At 36.3% G+C, this 19,786-nt stretch overlaps 2 protein-coding genes across 5 annotated transcripts in view; both read left to right on the forward strand.

Annotated features, from left to right (window-relative positions):
• The window catches only part of Nup154 (nuclear pore complex protein Nup154), a 58,451-nt gene extending 56,780 nt beyond the window's left edge, over positions 1-1,671 (forward strand). The window contains exons 24-25 of the mRNA XM_069813311.1: positions 1,156-1,278; positions 1,372-1,671. Coding sequence (XP_069669412.1) covers positions 1,156-1,278; positions 1,372-1,507 — 259 coding nt within the window. The 3' untranslated portion in view covers positions 1,508-1,671. The remainder of the gene's footprint in view (positions 1-1,155; positions 1,279-1,371) is intronic.
• Positions 1,672-17,230: 15,559 nt separating this feature from the next.
• LOC138691415 (zinc finger protein 83-like) overlaps positions 17,231-19,786 on the forward strand; it is a 42,299-nt gene continuing 39,743 nt past the window's right edge. Inside the window, exons 1-2 of one of the 4 annotated variants that reach the window (XM_069813340.1) lie at positions 17,231-18,462; positions 18,970-19,058. In XM_069813340.1, the coding sequence (XP_069669441.1) occupies positions 18,420-18,462; positions 18,970-19,058 (132 nt within the window). In that variant the 5' untranslated portion in view covers positions 17,231-18,419. The remainder of the gene's footprint in view (positions 18,463-18,969; positions 19,059-19,786) is intronic. The other 3 variants (XM_069813330.1, XM_069813358.1, XM_069813350.1) reach the window with 3 other exon arrangements.

Genomic DNA, 19,786 nt, shown 5'->3' on the forward strand with positions numbered 1-19,786 from the left:
GAAAATATAATATTAATAATAATAATAATAATAATAATAATATTTTTTATTCTGGCGAAGTTAGGGCCATCAGGCCTTCTCTTCCACTTAGCCAGAAACAAAAGAAGCTGATACAATTTGCAGTAATACAAGTTAATGATTACAAACTAATATTTAAAGAACATTAATAAAAATTATATATACATACAAGCACAAGTTGAGTAAAATAATGCAAACATACTAAATAATAATTACAAAAAATATAGGGCTAGAAGTTACACGCAATGAATATGCAAGCGGTAAGTGAACCAATATTACAAATTACAAGAATTATAAATTCAAATGTAAATTACAACTATGCAACACTGAGGAAAATTACATATATACACACATACACACGAAGGGGAATTAAATATGAATGAGGAAGAAATGGGGCTAAGAGGGATGAATTTACAGAAGAATGGAGAAAGTTACACAACACAGAACTACACGCATTGTATTCTTCACCTGACATAATTAGGAACATTAAATCCAGGTGTTTGAGATGGGCAAGGCATGTAGCAAGTATGGCTGAATCCAGAAATGCATATAGAGTGTTAGTTGGGAGACCTGAGGGAAAGAGACCTTTGGGGACTCTGAGACATAGATGGGAGGATAATAAAATGGATTTGAGGGAGATGAGATATGATTTGATTACCTGGTTGGGTTTTTTCCGAGGTTTTCCCCAAACAAAAGGCAAATGCCGGGTAATCTTTTGGCGAATCCTCGGACCTACCTCATCTCACTACATCTCGCCAAAATATTGTAAAAAATTACTAAATAATTGTAAAACTGTAAAAATTGTAAAATATTGTAAAAAATTTGTAAAAATTGTAATTGTAATATTGTAAAATTTTGACTTGTTCCACATCTTAAAGCTTCATTGCTCATGTAAGATCTATGGAATATAATGAATGAATGAATGAATGAATGAATGAATGAATGAATGAATGAATGATAGAGACTGGATTAATCTTGCTCAGGTTAGGGACCAATGGTGGGCTTATGTGAGGGTGGCAATGAATCTCCGGTTTTTTAAATGTAATTTGTAAGTATTATTATTATTATTATTATTATTATTATTATTATTATTATTATTATTATTAAAGTTGATAGTCAATTTTTGCTCATCTTCAGGTTGATTGCTGCCAATGAACGCATATGGCTGACAGAAGGCAATGAGTTCCATCTGGTAGAGGCACTGGCTCAGCTGGTGGAGAGCTTCACAGTCAGTCCACAGCTGGTAAATTCCGTGGACAGGTACGAAATATTTATTTCCCTCTTCGTGTCACTTCTCTTCTATCCTCCAAAGTGACATATGGTTGACGAGGTGTCATTGGCATTCTGTTTCAGACGCGCCACAATAGCCAAAGCCTCAGACGTGATATCGAACTGCCTCGCTGTGTTGTACAGCAAGCCAGACACGTCCGATTTGATCCAGAGACTTCGTGGAGTGCAAGCTAAATTGAATCGCCTGTCCAACTCCTAACTGCGAGCAAGAACAGTGGAAGTCATTTCTATTCACTTTTATACGGATTCTTCCCAGTTGCAGTCGGACAAGACTTTTTATAATGTTATTTTTTTCACTTGAAAGTTATCACAGCCAAATGGGTGAATTGAATACAATAAACAGTATCTGTTTTTTCAACATGACCTTTTGTTATTTATTATTATTATTATTATTATTATTATTATTATTATTATTATTATTATTATTATTATTATTATTATTATTATTGATGTTGTTTCTGTTTCTGTTCCTGCCATCTATTTAGGAGATCTTGCTGTTCGATCCCAGGAAACAAGTATGCTTACTTGGTTGTTTTTGTTATTTTTCAAGTGCCTCCAGGCAAATGCTGGGATGGTACCAATTTGAAGTTGTACAATATGTCTCCTTTGCAATCACCTATAACTCTTCGTTATCCTTTCTTACACACGTGTCCATAAAATCCCAATACCATTTCAAAGCATCAATATGCCGCAACCATAGAGCAATGCTGTGGTTGTGGCATGTGACAAAATTTTGCCAACACAGCTCTGAACTGTGATATTTCCGAAAAAAATCGCTGTGACAGGTAATGGCGATTTTGTCACAGTGTGATTTCTGTGTTTGGTTGATTTTTGGGATTGTGAATATTGCTGAGTTATCCCAAATGAAACCGAATTATGTGACGACATATGATTTGCCCACCATGAGACGACAGAATTTTATGTTTATCACTCTTTTGCGAATTAACATCTCAGTGTTCTAAATATTATATGAACAATAGAAATAAAAACATAATAATATGCAGAGACTGGAAGTTTAGGCATTATGAATCATTAAAATAGGCAAGCAAAAGGGCATCATAAATAGGTAAAATAGGCAGGCAAAAAGGCATTACAAATAACTAAAATACGCAATAAATGGCAATTACAAAAACCTTGCATTTTCCACAAAGGAATTTTGGCAGCAAGAAAAGCTTTACATAAGTCGAATGCAAATTGAGATTTTCGACTCGATGTTGCAATTATTGTTGGAAGCAAAGAAATCTTCTTCCCAGTAGCCTTGGAATGTGCATTTTTGTGTTTAGTTGTACTGATATGTTGCGATATGAAATATTTAGCTAGCTACAACAACGTCGCAATGAAAACTGAAAGGAAAATAAAGTTAGACCCGCACTCATTGTTGCCTTGTCAAATAAACACAAGCGATAATTGAAACGCTTACTGTTATACATTTATGCACGGCAGCACTCATTGTTGCAAAGAGAATATGAACTGATTGAAAGACAATAATATACATTCGGTGAAGTCACTTTCATTGTAGTGGTTATAGAAATAAATTAAAATATACCTGTAGGCAATTTTTAATAATAAATTAATAAATAATAGATAAATAATCACATAAAGGCAAAAAAAAAAACATTTATTTTGTAAATTAGGGATTTATATTAAAAAAAGGCAGAAAAGGGCAACATAAAACTGTGACGTTTCAATCACAAAGGTATAATTCGTACAGATTTACTTTCAAAATGAAGATAGATTTAACACATTTAAAAAGGCATTCTGCCAAAGTTCCGGTCTCTGTAATATGCTTTATTATAGTATACAACATTTAATGTTGCTGTATTTGTAATATCTGTAATTATGTTTCATGTAGTTTCATTTGTAGTTGCTATTGTATGAGTGGTGTTCAGTAAGTTTTGCCTCCTGGGCTGGGCCTGGCTTTTTTTTAAGTTTTCTCGAAGCTTCTTCTCAGCTTCTTGGACAAAGCCAAGTTCCGAAGGTTTGTTTCAGGACTCTGCTATTTTTCCTTGTCACTCCACCACAATTCCGTTTTCATTATTATCTCAGTCTTGGTAAATAGGATACCACTTGTGTCTGCTTGATGCTGAATCGATCGTCTGCAATGATAGCTGTTTTTCGCAGATTGTCCAAACATTGCCAGATGACAGTAGTAGTGGATTCTAGATGACTCATAGGTACCTAAGCCATTCAGGTTCCTGCTTGCCTCACAGGGACATCAATGACTCGTGCAGATCCATGAGGAATGGTAGGTCACCACCAGAGGTGTGGTATACAGATTTGATGGCTGGAGAGGAATGTGTAGTGTAGTGTGGTGGCTTAACCAGGCAGCATAGTCTACAGGCAGCTCGTTCCTTGACAGTTGCACAAAAAGTGTATTTGATCTGAAATGCTCATGCCCCAAGTCCCTCCTGATAAGCACCTCTATAGTAGTTTCGCTCTTTCTTGTTCCTGGGCCTTTAACCTGGAGTAAAGCAAGGAAGATGTCCTTGTGATCTGGGGATTGCCATGACGGATAGATAGAATGAATGATGCATGGATTGACAGATGAACACAGATGGAGATGTGGATAAGTGGATAGAACGTGTAGCGTGAGGATAAATTTTAAATGGAGATGGAAAGATAGGCAGATGACAGACAGATAGATGGCGTGACAGTCAGAATGATAAGCAGACAGACAGTCAAAAAATGATTGACGGATACATGGACAGACGGATTGATTTATTTTAAAGTGGGTTAGGTGGATGGACTTTTAAAGATTACACATTGGTGTAAAAGGAGAAAATTCCTTGATTTTAAAGAGTTATGTACACATTGGTTTTAAAGAGAGATGGACTCTTTGAATTGAAAGTGAGGTGCGTGGATTGTTTTTGAAGAGAGATGTACGCATTAATTTTAAATGGAGTTACATGGATTTATTTTGAAGGGCATAGGTGGCTGGATAGACTTTAAAGGGAAATAGATTCATTGATTTTAAGTCAGGTGGACACTTTGATAGGTTGCTGGATAGACTTTGATTTTAAGTCAGATGGACACTTTGATAGGTGGCTGGATAGACTTTAAAGGGAAATAGATTCATTGATTTTAAGTCAGATGGACACTGGGGAGATGAATACATTGGTTTGGTTTTGAAGGGAAGTACATTTACATAATTTAAAATGGATGGACACATGTACTTTTGAAGAGATGTAGAAAGATTTTAAAATGAGATGAATACATTTGTTTTTACAGAATTTAGACACATTGGTTTCGAAGCATGATGGATGGATTTATTTTAAAGGGGTATAGATGGCTTTGACTTCAATGTGAGATGGTCACATCGGTTGTAAGGAGAGACATTGAGTCATCCAATTATCATCTGACCACATTAATTTATTTTAATGGGAGATGGACAGGTTGATTTTGAAATGTGGATCAATTTTAAGGGAGATAGATGGATTTGATATGAAGAATAATTTTAAAGGGAGTAGATTAATAGGTTTTAAAGGGAAATAAACACATTTGCTTTAATAAACTTATTTGAAAGAGAGATGAATACATTGGTTTTAAAGGGTGTTGGATGGATTTATTTATAGGTTGATGAATACATTTGCGTTATAGGGAAATAGATGGATTTGATTTTAAAGTGAGATGGACACATTGATTTTAAAACAGATAGAGTAATTTATTTTAAAGAGAGATGGACACGTTAGTTTTAAAGTGAGATAGATGGATTTATTTTAAAGGAAGGTGAATAGTTATGTAGACCTGTATTTTAAAAGGAGATACGTGAATTTATTTTAAAATGAGATGGACACATTGATTTAAAGGGAGATGGACACACTGGTTTTCAAGAGAGATCAATGTATTTTAAAGGGCGTTGAATATGTAGGCCTAGGTTTTAAAGGTGATAGGTGAATTTATTTTAAAGTGAGATGGACACATTGGTTTAAAGGGAGATAGGCACATTGATTTTAAAGAGAGGTAGATTGATTTATTCTAAAGGCAGATGAATATATTGAGTTAAAGGAAGATAGGTGTATTTATTTGAAGTGAGATGAATACATTGGTTTTAAAGAGAGATAGTTGGATTTATTTCAAAGGGAGATGAATATATAGGCCTAGGTTTTAAAGGAGATAGGTGAATTTATTTTAAAGTCAGACACTTTGTTTTAAAGGGAGATAAATTCATCGATTTCAAGAGAGATGGATTTATTTTAAAGGGAGGTGAATATGTAGGCCTAGGTTTTAAAGGAAATAGGTGAATTTATTTTAAAGTCAGACACTTTGTTTTAAAGGGAGATAAATTCGATTTCGAGAGAGATAGATGGATTTATTTAAAAGGGAGGTGAATATGTAGGCCTAGGTTTTGAAGGAGATAGGTGAATTTATTTTAAAGTGAGATAGACACTTTGTTTTAAAGGGAGATAAATTCATCGATTTCAAGAGAGATAGATGGATTTATTTTAAAGGGAGGTGAATATGTAGGCCTAGGTTTTAAAGGAGATTGGTGAATTTATTTTAAAGTGAGATAGACACTTTGTTTTAAAGGGAGATAAATTCATCGATTTTAAGAGAGATAGATGGATTTATTTTAAAGGGAGGTGAATACGTTGGCCCAGGTTTTAAAAGGAGATAGGTGAATTTATTTTTAGGGGAATATTCAACATTGTTTTCCTCCATTACTGTATCTTGTACAATAATGAAAATTAGTATGTGTAAAACACTGTCGTTCTGCTATATGAAAAAAAATATTTTTACGATTTAAAAAAAAATTATATATATATATATATATATATATATATATATATATATATATTGTTTTCTTTTTTTTTCAAAATTCAGTTCACAGTGCAGTGATAAAGCATTTCCCACATAACTTAAAAACTATCCAGCATTCTGTGATGAATTTTTTTGTGTGTATTTATGCATGTCATCTACAATATGATGCAAGATTACATTATTTAGTCCACACCTGTGGAGTAACGGTCAGCGCGTCTGGCCGCGAAACCAGGTGGCCCGGGTTCGAATCCCGGTCGGGACAAGTTACCTGGTTGAGGTTTTTCCCTCAACCCATTACGAGCAAATGCTGGGTAACTTTCGGTGCTGGACCCCGGACTCATTTCACCGGCATTATCACCCTCATTTCATTCAGACGCTAAATAACCTAGATGTTGATACAGCGTCGTAAAATAACCCAATAATAAATAAAATCACATCTTTACCTTTGATAGATTGATAAAAAATAAATTATTTAAAAAATATTCATCACTCACCAACTCACCACTATTTTCCCACCTCACTTCTGATATTCCCTTCATATCCACTGTTTCTTCTCATTTCTTCGCTCAAGTTTTCCAACTTACCTGCTTGCAAAAGAGTCCTCACATTCCAATATTCAATCTTATTTCCTTCTCTCTGATAGGTTGCTTCATAACATGTCCTTTCCCAGCATCCCCCTCCCGGACATCCGAATGGGGGGTAGTTTACATTTGAAATCTTTTACCATGGAAAGACTCATCATACTATGTTTGCAGTTTTTCTTGGAAAGGATAAATACAGTAGCCTCCCATTCCTTTCCGTACACCACTCTCTCTTTCGCATCTGAATAGATCGCAGGGGGCCCCAGTATGGAGGTAAGGAGAGTGGATTTGACGAATTGGGCCCTCCAGACTTCACCGAAATTCATCACAAGGGTTAAATATGAGTTCGATCAGGGTTTTTGACCCAGTCATAGACCGGGAAATCCCAATTAGCCTTTGCCCCCCTACCTACTCTCCATGTAGCTAATAATTACTTATGGCTTTTAAGGAACCTGGAGGCTCGTTGCCGCCCTCACATAAGCCTACCATCTGTCCCTATCCTGGGCAAGATCAATCCAGTCTTTACCATCATATCCCACCTTCCTTAAATCCATTTTAATATTATCATCTGATCTATGTCTTGACCTCCCTAGAGGTCTTATTCCCACCAGCGTCCCAACTATCAGTCTACATGCATTTATATAATTACTAGCCGTACCCGTGCGCTCCGCTGCACCCATTAGAAATAAATATAAAGTAATTACATAATTAAACTAGGACATTTGATCCAGGGAACATTCGTGTTTGATAGAAGGATAAATCGTTTAATATGTTACTTAATTTAAATTGCATCCAAATAATTAAAATGCGATCATTTTGGTCCAGAGACACTCATCTGGTGCAATGACAATTCCTTTAACATGTTTCTTAATTTTTATTACATGCAACCATAGTTCAATGAAGATTGACATCATTTAGATTTAATGTGTATATTTTATTTTACTTGTTATAGGTTTCCATTGAATTATGGTAATAACTTAATTTTAACTCTTGTTTTCTGCGTATTCAGTAAATGACGCTTGGCCCACTATGGTTCTGAACCCTTCAAATAACTTAAATTATATTATATAATATTACATTACATATTATATTATATTTATTATATTATGTTATATAATATATATATATTATATATCAGAAGTTACTGTAATAACATTATAGCATTATGTCCATCTAGCGAAACTACACTTTCCAGTGGTGAAATAATAATTAATTATATAAATCGGTTAATAATTTAGCTTCCGATATTACTTCATACAAACACAGAAACATTTCTCTAGGTTATCTTTCATAGCTTTCGATTGTTGCTGTCCAAGGCCCCTTATAGACGAAGTCATTTGTTTTTTAATTCATTACACGGCCTTAGATGGCAGTTATTTTAATTTTAAAACTCATTTATCTCATTAAATATCAGTCCTAACAAAATTTTGTAAAGAATAAAACTTATCGCAAATCATTTTTAAAGAAACTTTTGTTATGTAACATTTTTCACAAAAATCAATAATAAGCGAGATATTTCGATTTATTTAATTCAGGCCCTCATATAACCACCCTTTTAAATAATGTATTTTGAATGCCATATAGCCTAAAATCTAAGTTACAACGAACTTAATTTATATTCCAATTTTCATCGAAATCCGTTCAGCCATTATCGCGTGAAAAGGTAACAAACATGCAGACAGACATACAAACAAAAATTTCAAAAAAGCGATTTTCGGTTTCAGGGTGGTTAATTATATATGTTAGGACGAATTATTTTTGGAAAATCGAAAATTACCAGAAAAATTTCGGCTACAGATTTATTATTAGTATAGATAATTACCTGTAAAATAATATCAAATTTTCATAATTTCTTTTACAACTGTAAAGCATTTACATAATAAAATATACAATAAATTAATTAAATATCTGCATGATTCTTTTACTGGGATGTTTTAAAGACCTAAATCAACAACATAGTCTATGATATTTTACCTATCCCTTCAAGAAATATTTATTTTCTTTATCATTACCTTCAATATTAAATTTTCTAAAAATTTTTATTAAGAATAATAGTTGCAGTGAATTTTCCAGACAAATAAGGGAAAAATTCATTGATTATTTTAATGATTCATAAATTGCAATGAAATTATACGGTAAAATCTCTGCTAATAACCGAAAACGGCAATCTCACCCTATACACTCGCAGCATAGGGTGAGATTACCCTGAGAACCAGTTTAATGGAAATGATAATTAGATTTGAAGCAGGGAATTCTCTGTACATTCTTAAAGGTTCAATATGTATGCGTCAGTCCACACCTGTGGAGTAACGGTCAGCGCGTCTGGCCGCGAAACCAGGTGGCCCGGGTTCGAATCCCGGTCGGGGCAAGTTACCTGGTTGAGGTTTTTTCCGGGGTTTTTCCTCAACACAATACGAGCAAATGCTGGGTAACTTTCGGTGCTGAACCCCAGACTCATTTCACCGGCATTATCACCTTCATTTCATTCAGACGCTAAATAACCTAGATGTTGATAAAGCGTCATAAAATAACCCAATAAAATAAAAATGTATGCACCACTGCAAAGGCTAAACTGGTACCATATTTCCTTAATGTGGCGTAGTATGAGGAAGGGAATTACGCGATTTTTAATGTCACTAACTGTAGAGAATGGCGTGACTGTGTGATATGAACCTAACCTCTCACATAATACTACACACCTAATCTAACCTAACCTCTCACATAATAGGTCTACTGCTATTTTGCTTGGAGTGTTGGCGTCTCTGTTACGCCGATTCGGGAGTTCCCTAGTGGATGAAGCGGGAAACATGCCAAGAATGGAGACTCGTTCGAACCACTACTCATTATTTTTATATTTTGCTTCTGAAGTGCGTTTTGTGCAATAATCAACGCGGTAATGCAGTGAATACTCCAGACATAGTGCAATAAGAAGTTAAATGAGTTCTGGCAATGGTAAAACTGAGATAAATTGGTTTACCATGGCGCGAACATATTGAACCTTCAATCTAATTAACATGAGCACGAAATATGAATTAGCCTGAGGCAGGTAAATGTAAGAGGTTATTATTTTTGTCATCATTGTTATTCTTTTGTATTTGTAGTTCTTGCTATTACGTACCGGTATTTAAATTATGGCAGTAATGGGAAATGGATAATGGGTCCAGCAATTGTTTATTAATTATTAGTACCAGTATTAGCACAGTTTAGTATATAGAGTCACGAAATTTGAGTTGTGAGGGTGCTAGGAACAATAGACTGTGCAGGTACCAGTGTTGCCAGGTCTCGGGAAATTTCCGGAAATCTTCGGAATTTTTTAACTTCCCGGAAAAATAGGAAATAAAGTTGTAATCTCCGGATTTTTTAATATAGGAAATTATTTTTTTTTTTTTTTTTAGAAAACAAATCTCTGGCATACATTAAAACTGGTAAATGAACATTATATAGTTAAAGTTTTGTTAATATTTTATAACTTGACTACTAATGCTTCCCTAAATATAAAATATGTAACGCATAAAAACGAACATATCTGGTCTGGAGAAACATCTATGAGAGGAAGGTGGTGACTACTAATCAAATTGGTGAGTAGAAAAATTAAAGTAGAAATCTTTTTATTATAAGTTCATGTATTGTAATAGATACAAGGTTATAATAACATTTTATGTGATTTTCGAAAGTGCCTCCGGAAATTGTGGACAAATCTCCGGATTTTTTTCATTACGACTTCCGGAAATATTTTTTCAAGATCTGACAACACTGGCAGGTACTATTTCGCATTTTTTTATAATGAGGCGATATTAGCGAGTGGTTAGCTTCCATGGATGCATATTTACTACGTATTGAGCTTCGTGACTATATATACTAGACTGTGGTATTAGTACAGTGAGATCCAACGAGCGGTGGAATTATCAACCAGCCGCTCACAGGAGAATCCCGCGAACAGTCAGCTGAGTCAGCAGACCAGTTGGTGATGGGTGTTCATTGTGTTATTATTTGTGAGTGAGTGTTAATGTTTGGCAAATAAAGTGAAATGGATTTCACTGTATCACAAAGAATTTTTATTGTGGAACATTTAGAGAGAAAGAAAGGATACAGGAAATTGAAGCGACGTTTCAAACGAATGTATCCGGAAACACGAGTTCCTTCACAGTCGTACGCTTATAAACTTCTTCAGAAGTGGAGATCTACTGGATCTGTGTGTAATAAGAAAAGGACTGTTGTTAACAAAAAACTTACAGACGAAAGGGTTAATGACATCCGAGTGCTGTTGGAGTTGAATCCCGAAAAATCTTTAAGAACTTTATCCCAAGAAACGGGGTTATCTTATGGTTCTATTCAAAGAGCTACAAAGAAAATAAAAGTTCGTCCCTGCTATAAAATTAGAGTTGCCCATGAACCCACACCGTTAGATGCCCCAGAAAGAGTTACATTTTGTAACTGGATGTTACAAAATGTTCGAGACGGATTCATAGACCCAACAATGTTTTTCGTAACGGGCGAGGCCTATTTTCATTTAAGTGGTTATGTGTATGCACAAAATTCACGTATATGGAGCGATGAAAATCCACATGTCAACCATCAGGTTCCATCGCACGATATTAAGGTGGGAGTTTGGTGTGCAGTGAGTGCGAAACGAATAATTGGGCCACTTTTTTTCAATAACACAATGAATGCAGATCGCTACGTTAGTGACATTTTGACACCATTTTTTCGTCAGCTAAGTGATGATGAAAAACAGCAAGGCTTTTTTCAGCAAGATAGTACCAAGGCACATACGTCTAATGTTTCTCTTACTGCAATAAGGGAAATTTTTGGCAACAGAATCGTAAGTAAGAATTTGTGGCCTGCGAGATCTCCAGATCTTAGCATTTGTGATTTTTATCTTTGGAGCAATCTGGAGCAAAAAGTATACAATAACAATCCACGGACAGCTGAAGCCTTACAACATGAGATCACCAACGTCATAAATTCAATCACAGTTGTTGAACTCCAAAGGGTGTGGCAATCATTTGTTGGAAGATGTGAGAAGTGTTTGAAAGTGGAGGGTGGTCACATTGAGGAATACATTTAAATTTGGTAAGCAGGCCTAATGTCATGCTTCATTTATTATTTATTTCGTATATTCCTTTACTATTCATTAACTTAAATGATTAGCCATTATTTAATTAATTTAATACAAAGTAGGCTATTTCTTTACAATTGAGTTACCACGTTAAGGTACAAATGTAAGTTATTTACGTAACTTACTTCGCTTTTAGTCGAGTCATATGTACCGTAAGAAAAAAAATGAGTGCTGATACCATTTCGCACCTAAATGAGTGTGGAAAGTCGCTGTGAAAGTTGTGGCCAGAGGAGATGTGCGGGAAGCTGGATGCTCTATCGAGATGCAAGGGTAGGCGGCAGGAAGTTCGAGGTGCAAGGGGTAGGTGGCAGGGAATTGAATTGAATTTAACGAAAGGGGACATTATGGCCCAGCACTGCGACCTTGTTCAGATCCATTGCGCTAGCCCTCTGGTGATGCATTCCCAAACCCACACCGGCCGACCACACTAAGGTTGTCTGGTCCAGGTTTCGAGCAGGCAACCCCACTCGTCCCTAGGCCAACCCCCTCCATGCATCGCTGGCTGGCATTTTGGGAATGCTACAGAATGAAAAGGAAATGGAGAAATGGTGATGGAATGATCTAAATGCCTAATTTGGGGGAAAACGGGAGAACCCCGGGAAAAACCCCAACTGCAATCTTGTCTGCCACAAGTGTCACTATAGATTTTTTTTCAATGAAAAAATCCCAGACCTGACTGGGAATCGAACCCGGCCCGCCTGCGTGACAGTCTGAAGGTCTGACCATTCAGCCACCGCAGAGGTTAGGTGGTAGAGAAGTCGAGGTGCAAGGGATAGTCGACAGGAAGGGGCAGCACATACATCTCATTTCTGTGTGTTTCTTTACTGATCACAGAGAAAAATCGAGTTTTCGTAAGGTCGAATCAATGATAGGTTAGTTTAGGCTTTTGGTATGCCTTTCATATGCTCTCAGTTATCTAAGAATGTGACCTTTCTACTAAAGTTAGTTTTTTTTTCCCGAGCCTACTAATTCTTAAAGAATACATTATACACATTTTATCTTTTTCATTGTTGTTTAATTCACAATCAATGCAAGTTCTTAATCTTTCCAGTTATGATGAATGATGCTGAAGGGGAAGAAGAAATTGACCTATTGGTCCTACCAAATGATGACACCAATATAGAAGAATACTTATCAACGGTAATAGGCTTATATGACTTCACCTATGTTTGCATGTAATCAAAGTAGCCTTACTTATACATTTATCGTGGATTCCATCAGACCAAGTGTTATGTGGCTGAATCAATAGATGGCATCAAACAGTGAATGACGATACTTAAAGGAATGCGGTCCTATGGACATGAAACAATAATCACTATCTAAAGAGGTCAGTGTGATAAGCCTCAGGCTGCAGTGCACTCAGGTGACAAGCATCAAGTATTAGGACTTTGATATTAATATTGATTTTATACATTATGCAGCTTGGTAGGAAGGTGTTACATCTTGCCAATGAAAATAATTCTCTGGTGTAATCCAAGAGCAACCAATCTCAGTTTTCTATCGAATTGAGATAAGTTGTGTAATCAATTGAAAATACTCTGTACCTGTAATTTTATATGCAAGAACAATCAAGTCGGTAAAGTCTGGAAGAGCTGCTCAGTGCTATAAGCAGTTCAAATTACACTATTAGTAATATTTCCGAGTGTAATCAACATTAATAATGCAGAATTTTAGCTTTCAGAGAAATGACATTGATTGTAATTGCATTGAATTATTGGGTCCAATAGGGAGAAAGAATTAGGAATGAGACATGAAATCCTTTTATATGTTCCACGTTAAAATCACATTTGCCGTCCACGACTGTGTTGTAACAGTTAAGTTAGCATTAATTATGAAACGAGCAGACCCAGGCACAAATCCTGTTCTGAACAAGTTATCTGAATGGTTTTTTCCGAGGTTCCCCCCCTCCCTCCCCTGCAACCAATTGAAATTAAATTTCTGTGTAACTTTCAGCATTGGAATTTGGACTCATTTCATAAAATTCAGCTACATCTATCATTTTTCAATAGTTTCAGGTCGACCAAGGATGCAGCAGATGTACTATAAATTACAAACATGACTTCTATCAAGGGATGGAAGGATGTTCACTGCGGACTCCAATGTTGTGTCACTGGATCGATAGATGGCACAAAATAGTGAATCACGATGCGATTTTCAGGTCAAAATAGGATGCAGCAGGATGTAATAACGTGATTTTCATACATGTGGCATGAAACTGAGGAGGCTACAGAACTCTCAGGGGAGGGGTGAAGGGACATTTATCGTGGATTCCATCAGACCAAGTGTTATGTGGCTGAATCAATAGATGGCATCAAACAGTGAATGACGATACTTAAAGGAATGCGGTCCTATGGACATGAAACAATAATCACTATCTAAAGAGGTCAGTGTGATAAGCCTCAGGCTGCAGTACACTCAGGTGACAAGCAGTACCTACAAATACGAACTTTGTGATAGGCGCTTCGTATATCATAGTCATTTTCAAGCACATAACTCATATTATCTTTGCATAAAAGTAGAAATAAGAGTGTAATTATTCTTCTAATAAAATATTCTTCCTGCAGATTTATTTTAATAGACTCATCAAGAAACCTTGAAAGTTGTAGTGGAATTTTTAGATATAAAGTATTATGTTCATAATGTGTTTAAACAATAATCTATGGAAATTTTATATTTTTTACACTGATAAATATAGTGACATTATTGTATTGGTATATAATGCAATGACGGTGTTATAAATACTAGGGCATTCGAAAAGTAATGGCAACATAGTTACTGTTTCACATTAAAATTTATTTATGTTACTTTTGACATTACACACTTCAAATAAAGTTTCCTGCCTTGTCAACAGTACGTTGCCAAATTCTTGGAAGATGGCAGACTCCATCTGCAACAGCATTTCTGAATATCTGTGTCACTGATCAATCTAATGCTCTTCGGATGTCAACTCTTAATTGAAAGCGAATGCCTCGCTCCATCCATTTTTCAATAGTTCAGTATGGTAGAACTTCTCTCTCTGACAAGCTTCTTGTAATGTCCTAAAGCACTGAGTTGCATGTTTTTCTTTTGCAACTTGAATTTTTATGAAGCATCTTTGTTCATACCTTGAGGGCTGTATTGGTTACTACAAATCAGAGGCAACCACTATATTTACAAAATATGACTAGGCCTACATAGAGACTTTCAATATTGCAAATTTATGAAACAGTCGCTACTCTATTACGTACACAGCCGCGTTACATAGTACAAGATTTCAATGGTCACTGCTAAGAGCACTGATGTGTAGCATTGCTGCCATTACTTATTTTATTTTATTGGGTTATTTTACGACGCTGTATCAACATCTAGGTTATTTAGCGTCTGAATGAAATGAAGGTGATAATGCCGGTGAAATGAGTCCGGGGTCCAGCACCGAAAGTTACCCAGCATTTGCTCGTATTGGGTTGAGGGAAAACCCTGGAAAAAACCTCAACCAGGTAACTTGCCCCGACCGGGATTCGAACCCGGGCCACCTGGTTTTGCGGCCAGATGCACTGACCGTTACTCCACAGGTGTGGACGCCATTACTTATCGAATGCCCTAGTAGGTATATATGATTTTTTTTCGGGAAGTTCCCATATCATGGACGCCCTTCATCACAGATTTTTACAGAATACACTAGTACCGGTAGCATAAATTTTATTTTCTTAAAAAGTGTAATGTAGAAAGCTGGCATATGCCTTTGAATATGAACAGAACTCGATAAATTTGCTACCAGTCGTTACATTTTCTTCCTAATAGCTTTGTTCCATCTTTTTCCTTTTTGCTTCTCAAGTCTTCCTCCACTCCCTTAAAGCTACTTCTCTGCTGCTTCTTTGTATCAGTTATTTTAAGTTCCCATACTTCTATGTTAATTTCAATTCGGATGTTCTGGCTGATATGTACCTCTATTATCAGGCAGTACATCTCACTTGGCGATATGTGTCAGAGGAAAAACAATTGTTTGTATGCATCTGAAGTCTGACTAGTTTAATATGTAGCTAATCGGTGATGTATGCAATGGAGGAGGAAAGAAACTGACCACCCTATCCCATTATCTCTTGGCCTAGTTCCTCATAAGTAGTGCCATGTTGGTATCACTTGTGAGGTTCAAACCTATCTTCAGACAGTTGAGTAAACAATAACAACTTCTATGCTAATTTCGATTCGGATGTTACCTTTTTTTTTTTTTCCAATCATAAGAAAACTTTATTATTCAATTATGTACAATACAATAATTGTGCTTAAAAATTATAAATACTATGCTATAAAAGCACACAAGAAACATGTATGGAGGTTGCAGTCCTATGACTGTCCTCTGACAAAATGTGAAACAAAACAAAAATGTTAATCTTCAGACAACAGATCTGAGTGTCTTTTTCTTTTTAATCTTCTTATTTGGCGAGGCGGTGGAAGTTGTTCTGGGATGGTATTAAGGAGTTCGTTTTGATGGTTAACCATTGAGTGATGAAGTCGTATGTAGGAGCTGCGCAGGGTGGATTCAACTGTAGGCACGTTCAAGTCTTTGTGTAGGTTGTCATTGCGGATGTACCAGGGTACATCCACGATTAGACGAAGGACCCGGTTCTGTATTGTCTGAATTCGTCTGATTTGGGAATTGGATGCAGATCCCCATATGCCACAGCCTTACATCCATATAGGTCTGATCAATGAGAAATATATGTCTTTTCAAGTGTAGCGGCAGTGGTGATGAACCCTTCAACAGATTTTTTTTTTTTATATACCATTAAGTACGAGAAAAATGCCGTACCGGCACCGGGAATCGAACCCAGGACCTCTCAGCTGTGCGCGCTGAGTGCTCTCTAACCAACTGAGCTATGCCGGGACCCGATTCACGATGCCGGCCGAACTCCTCTCGTAGTATCGCGTTACGGCCTTACTGCCTGCACTTAAGACGATACACGTCATATATGTACAGGAGCGCATATTACATGACTTTATGGCCATATTCAACAACAGTTTCTTTAAACTGTTAACATCATATATGTATCAAATATGAATGAGATCTCGCCCACCTCATTATATTTTGCTCGACTAGTATGACTAATATAATGAGGTGGGCGAGACCTCATTCATATTTGATACATATATGATGTTAACAGTTTAAAGAAACTGTTGTTGAATATGGCCATAAAGTCATGTAATATGCGCTCCTGTACATATATGACGTGTATCGTCTCAAGTGCAGGCAGTAAGGCCGTAACGCGATACTACGAGAGGAGTTCGGCCGGCGTCGTGAAGCGGGTCCCGGCATAGCTCAGTTGGTTAGAGAGCACTCAGCGCGCACAGCTGAGAGGTCCTGGGTTCGATTCCCGGTGCCAGTACGGATTTTTCTCGTACTTAATGGTATAAAAACAAACTGACTAGTCATACTAGTCGAGCAAAATATGAGGTGGGCGAGACCTCATTCATATTTGATACATACCTTCAACAGATGTTTAACTTGATATAATTTATGTCAGAATCTTTTCACTAGATTGCTTATATGTGTATTCCAAGTCAATTTTCTGTCCAAGTACAGACCTAGGTACCGCACTGACTCAGCATGTGATACTTCTTCACCTTGTAGAGTGATGCATTGATTTTCAGTGTTTCTTTTATAGGTGAACTGAATGACATTGGATTTGCTAGGGTTCATTTTATCTTTCCATTTGTTACACCATACATCCACTAAATGTAAAAACTGTTGCAATTTATTAGCTGCCATTTCAGGATGTTACCTTGATTTGCTTTTTTTCTCCATTATATTAGGCTCTTAGAATTATAATTTATTTATGTTAAATTATTCGGGGTACGTGGTAGCATAGCTGTTGAGGTGTTATGCTGCAAGCCAGAAAGTTGCGGGTTCGATTCCTGATAGGGTCATGGATTTTCTCCATTGATCTAATTCTTTTAGCCGCACTGTGAACTTAATCTGGGCTATTGTATGGATGATATGTGAATTAATGATGGCGAAATGAGTCCGAGGTCCAACGCCGAAAATTACCCAGCAATTCTGCTTCAGTTGGTTGAGGGAAAACCCCGGAAAAAAACCCAACCAGATAATTTGTCCCAACCAGGATTTGAACCCGGGCCCATTCGTTTCATAGCCAGACGTGCTGACCTTTACTCCACAGTGGTGGATCTAGGCCGGAAGTTACTCAGCAATTGTGCTTCAATTGGTTGAGGGAAAACCCCGGAAGAAACCCCAACTAGGTAACTTGTGTCCCAACCAGGATTTGAATCCGGGTCCGCTCGTTTTACTGCCAGACGCGCTAACCGTTACTCCACAGCTGTGGACGGCATCCCGATTTAGTGAATTGAAAATATAATCAAGTCACACTGGGCATGCAAGTGAACGCAACTCTTTTCATGTTCATGTTTGTATACTACGTTCGGGCCTTACACAGTCGCACCAATACAGTTATATCTCCACCTTCTGGCAAAAATCTCCAGATTAATTTTGTATTTTATATTAGTTTTATTAAAATCTCTTGCAAAGTTTCGAAAATGCACATCAACTACACAAAGATGTAGGGAAATTTTGTCTTCCAACTAGAGATATTTGCTTTTGCCTCGGTTTTAATAAAATGGTAAGAAGGTTTCACAGCTGATAAGTTAACGTGTGTACGCGTATGCAAATCTTTCCTCTGTTAATTACAGAAATGGAATTGGAAGGTAATTATTTCCTGTTCGTTTAGTTTCGCAACGTATCAAATTGAATGGCTATTACAATATTTCTACTCGTTTTGCTTTATCTGGTGGTAGCGTACTGTAATCGCGTTGAAAATACATTACTTGAAATACCTTATTCCTTTGCTAATAAGGTTAAACGAGCGTTGAGGGATTTACTATGTTAAAGTTGATATTTGTGCAGTAAATATTGTAAGTTGTTGACTGATTCTCAAGAAACAAAACATGCTCCCTGGGCCAAATAATCGAAAACGAGTGTAAAATAAGTAGCGCTTCCGAAGCCAATATGATTATAAAAATAGTGCAAGTTTTCATTTTATCAATTTTCAACTCTATAATAGTACGCTGTAACCTATTTATCTTCAGGTTCTTTGCATTTCGAATACAAACTTTATGCCTGAATAATGTGTAAATTTAATATGTGTCATCTTTTGTTCATGAGCATTAAATTCATGAAGGAATTCAGATTTGTAATGAAATTCATTTTTCCAGTTGTGCTAGATGATATGAAAGTGAAATGTGAAGTTGACCCATTGGCTTTACCAAAGAATGATACAAATGGGGAAGAAAGTTTGTCACTGGTAATGTATATGAGTTATCTTTTTCTTATACCTTTTTATTTAAATAAAATGCACGTTGGAAAAACATATAGGCTATTCGAATATAAACACGGAGAATAGTTTTGAATGTATATTTCAATAACGGGAATGGGTACATAACTAGATTAACTGCCGCGAGAAGTTCAGGAGGAATTAAGCCTATACTGGTGTACCTGAAGTTAATATTGAAACAAATGGGTTCATCTCAGTAGTGATCCATTAAACTGGATGGGTCCGCCATTGTGGTTATGTAGATAGCATGTGCGCTTTCGCTCGATTCCCGGCGTGGATAATGGAAGAATTAATCCTCGCGAGCTGTACTGTATAGCAAAGGGCATGGAATAAATGTGCTATACATATTTAACAGAGGGCTTGCACAAGTCCCTGCAAGCCTCTCCACCACACCTATGGCTGCTTCTGAATATTGTGACTATAGACAATAACAATGTACTAGTTTCTATTCGGTAGATAATATAGATTTGGAAGCTTATGTAGATATAATTAGAGATGGTAGATTTTGGCAACTTATAATTAAAAATTTAGCACTTTAAAAAATCAAATTTTAGTATTTTATAGCACTTTTAATGTTTGAATTTAGCATTTTGTGCCGTTTTGGGATGTAACATTCTTAATGGAAAGTTTGATTGTAGAAGTTCAGTGTCATCATTGTGTAAACAGTACATCTCCATTTATCTTGAAGATAATTGGCC

This window comes from Periplaneta americana, chromosome 2 (genome assembly GCF_040183065.1).
Source record: "Periplaneta americana isolate PAMFEO1 chromosome 2, P.americana_PAMFEO1_priV1, whole genome shotgun sequence".
In the NCBI taxonomy this organism is placed as follows: Eukaryota; Metazoa; Arthropoda; class Insecta; order Blattodea; family Blattidae; genus Periplaneta; species Periplaneta americana.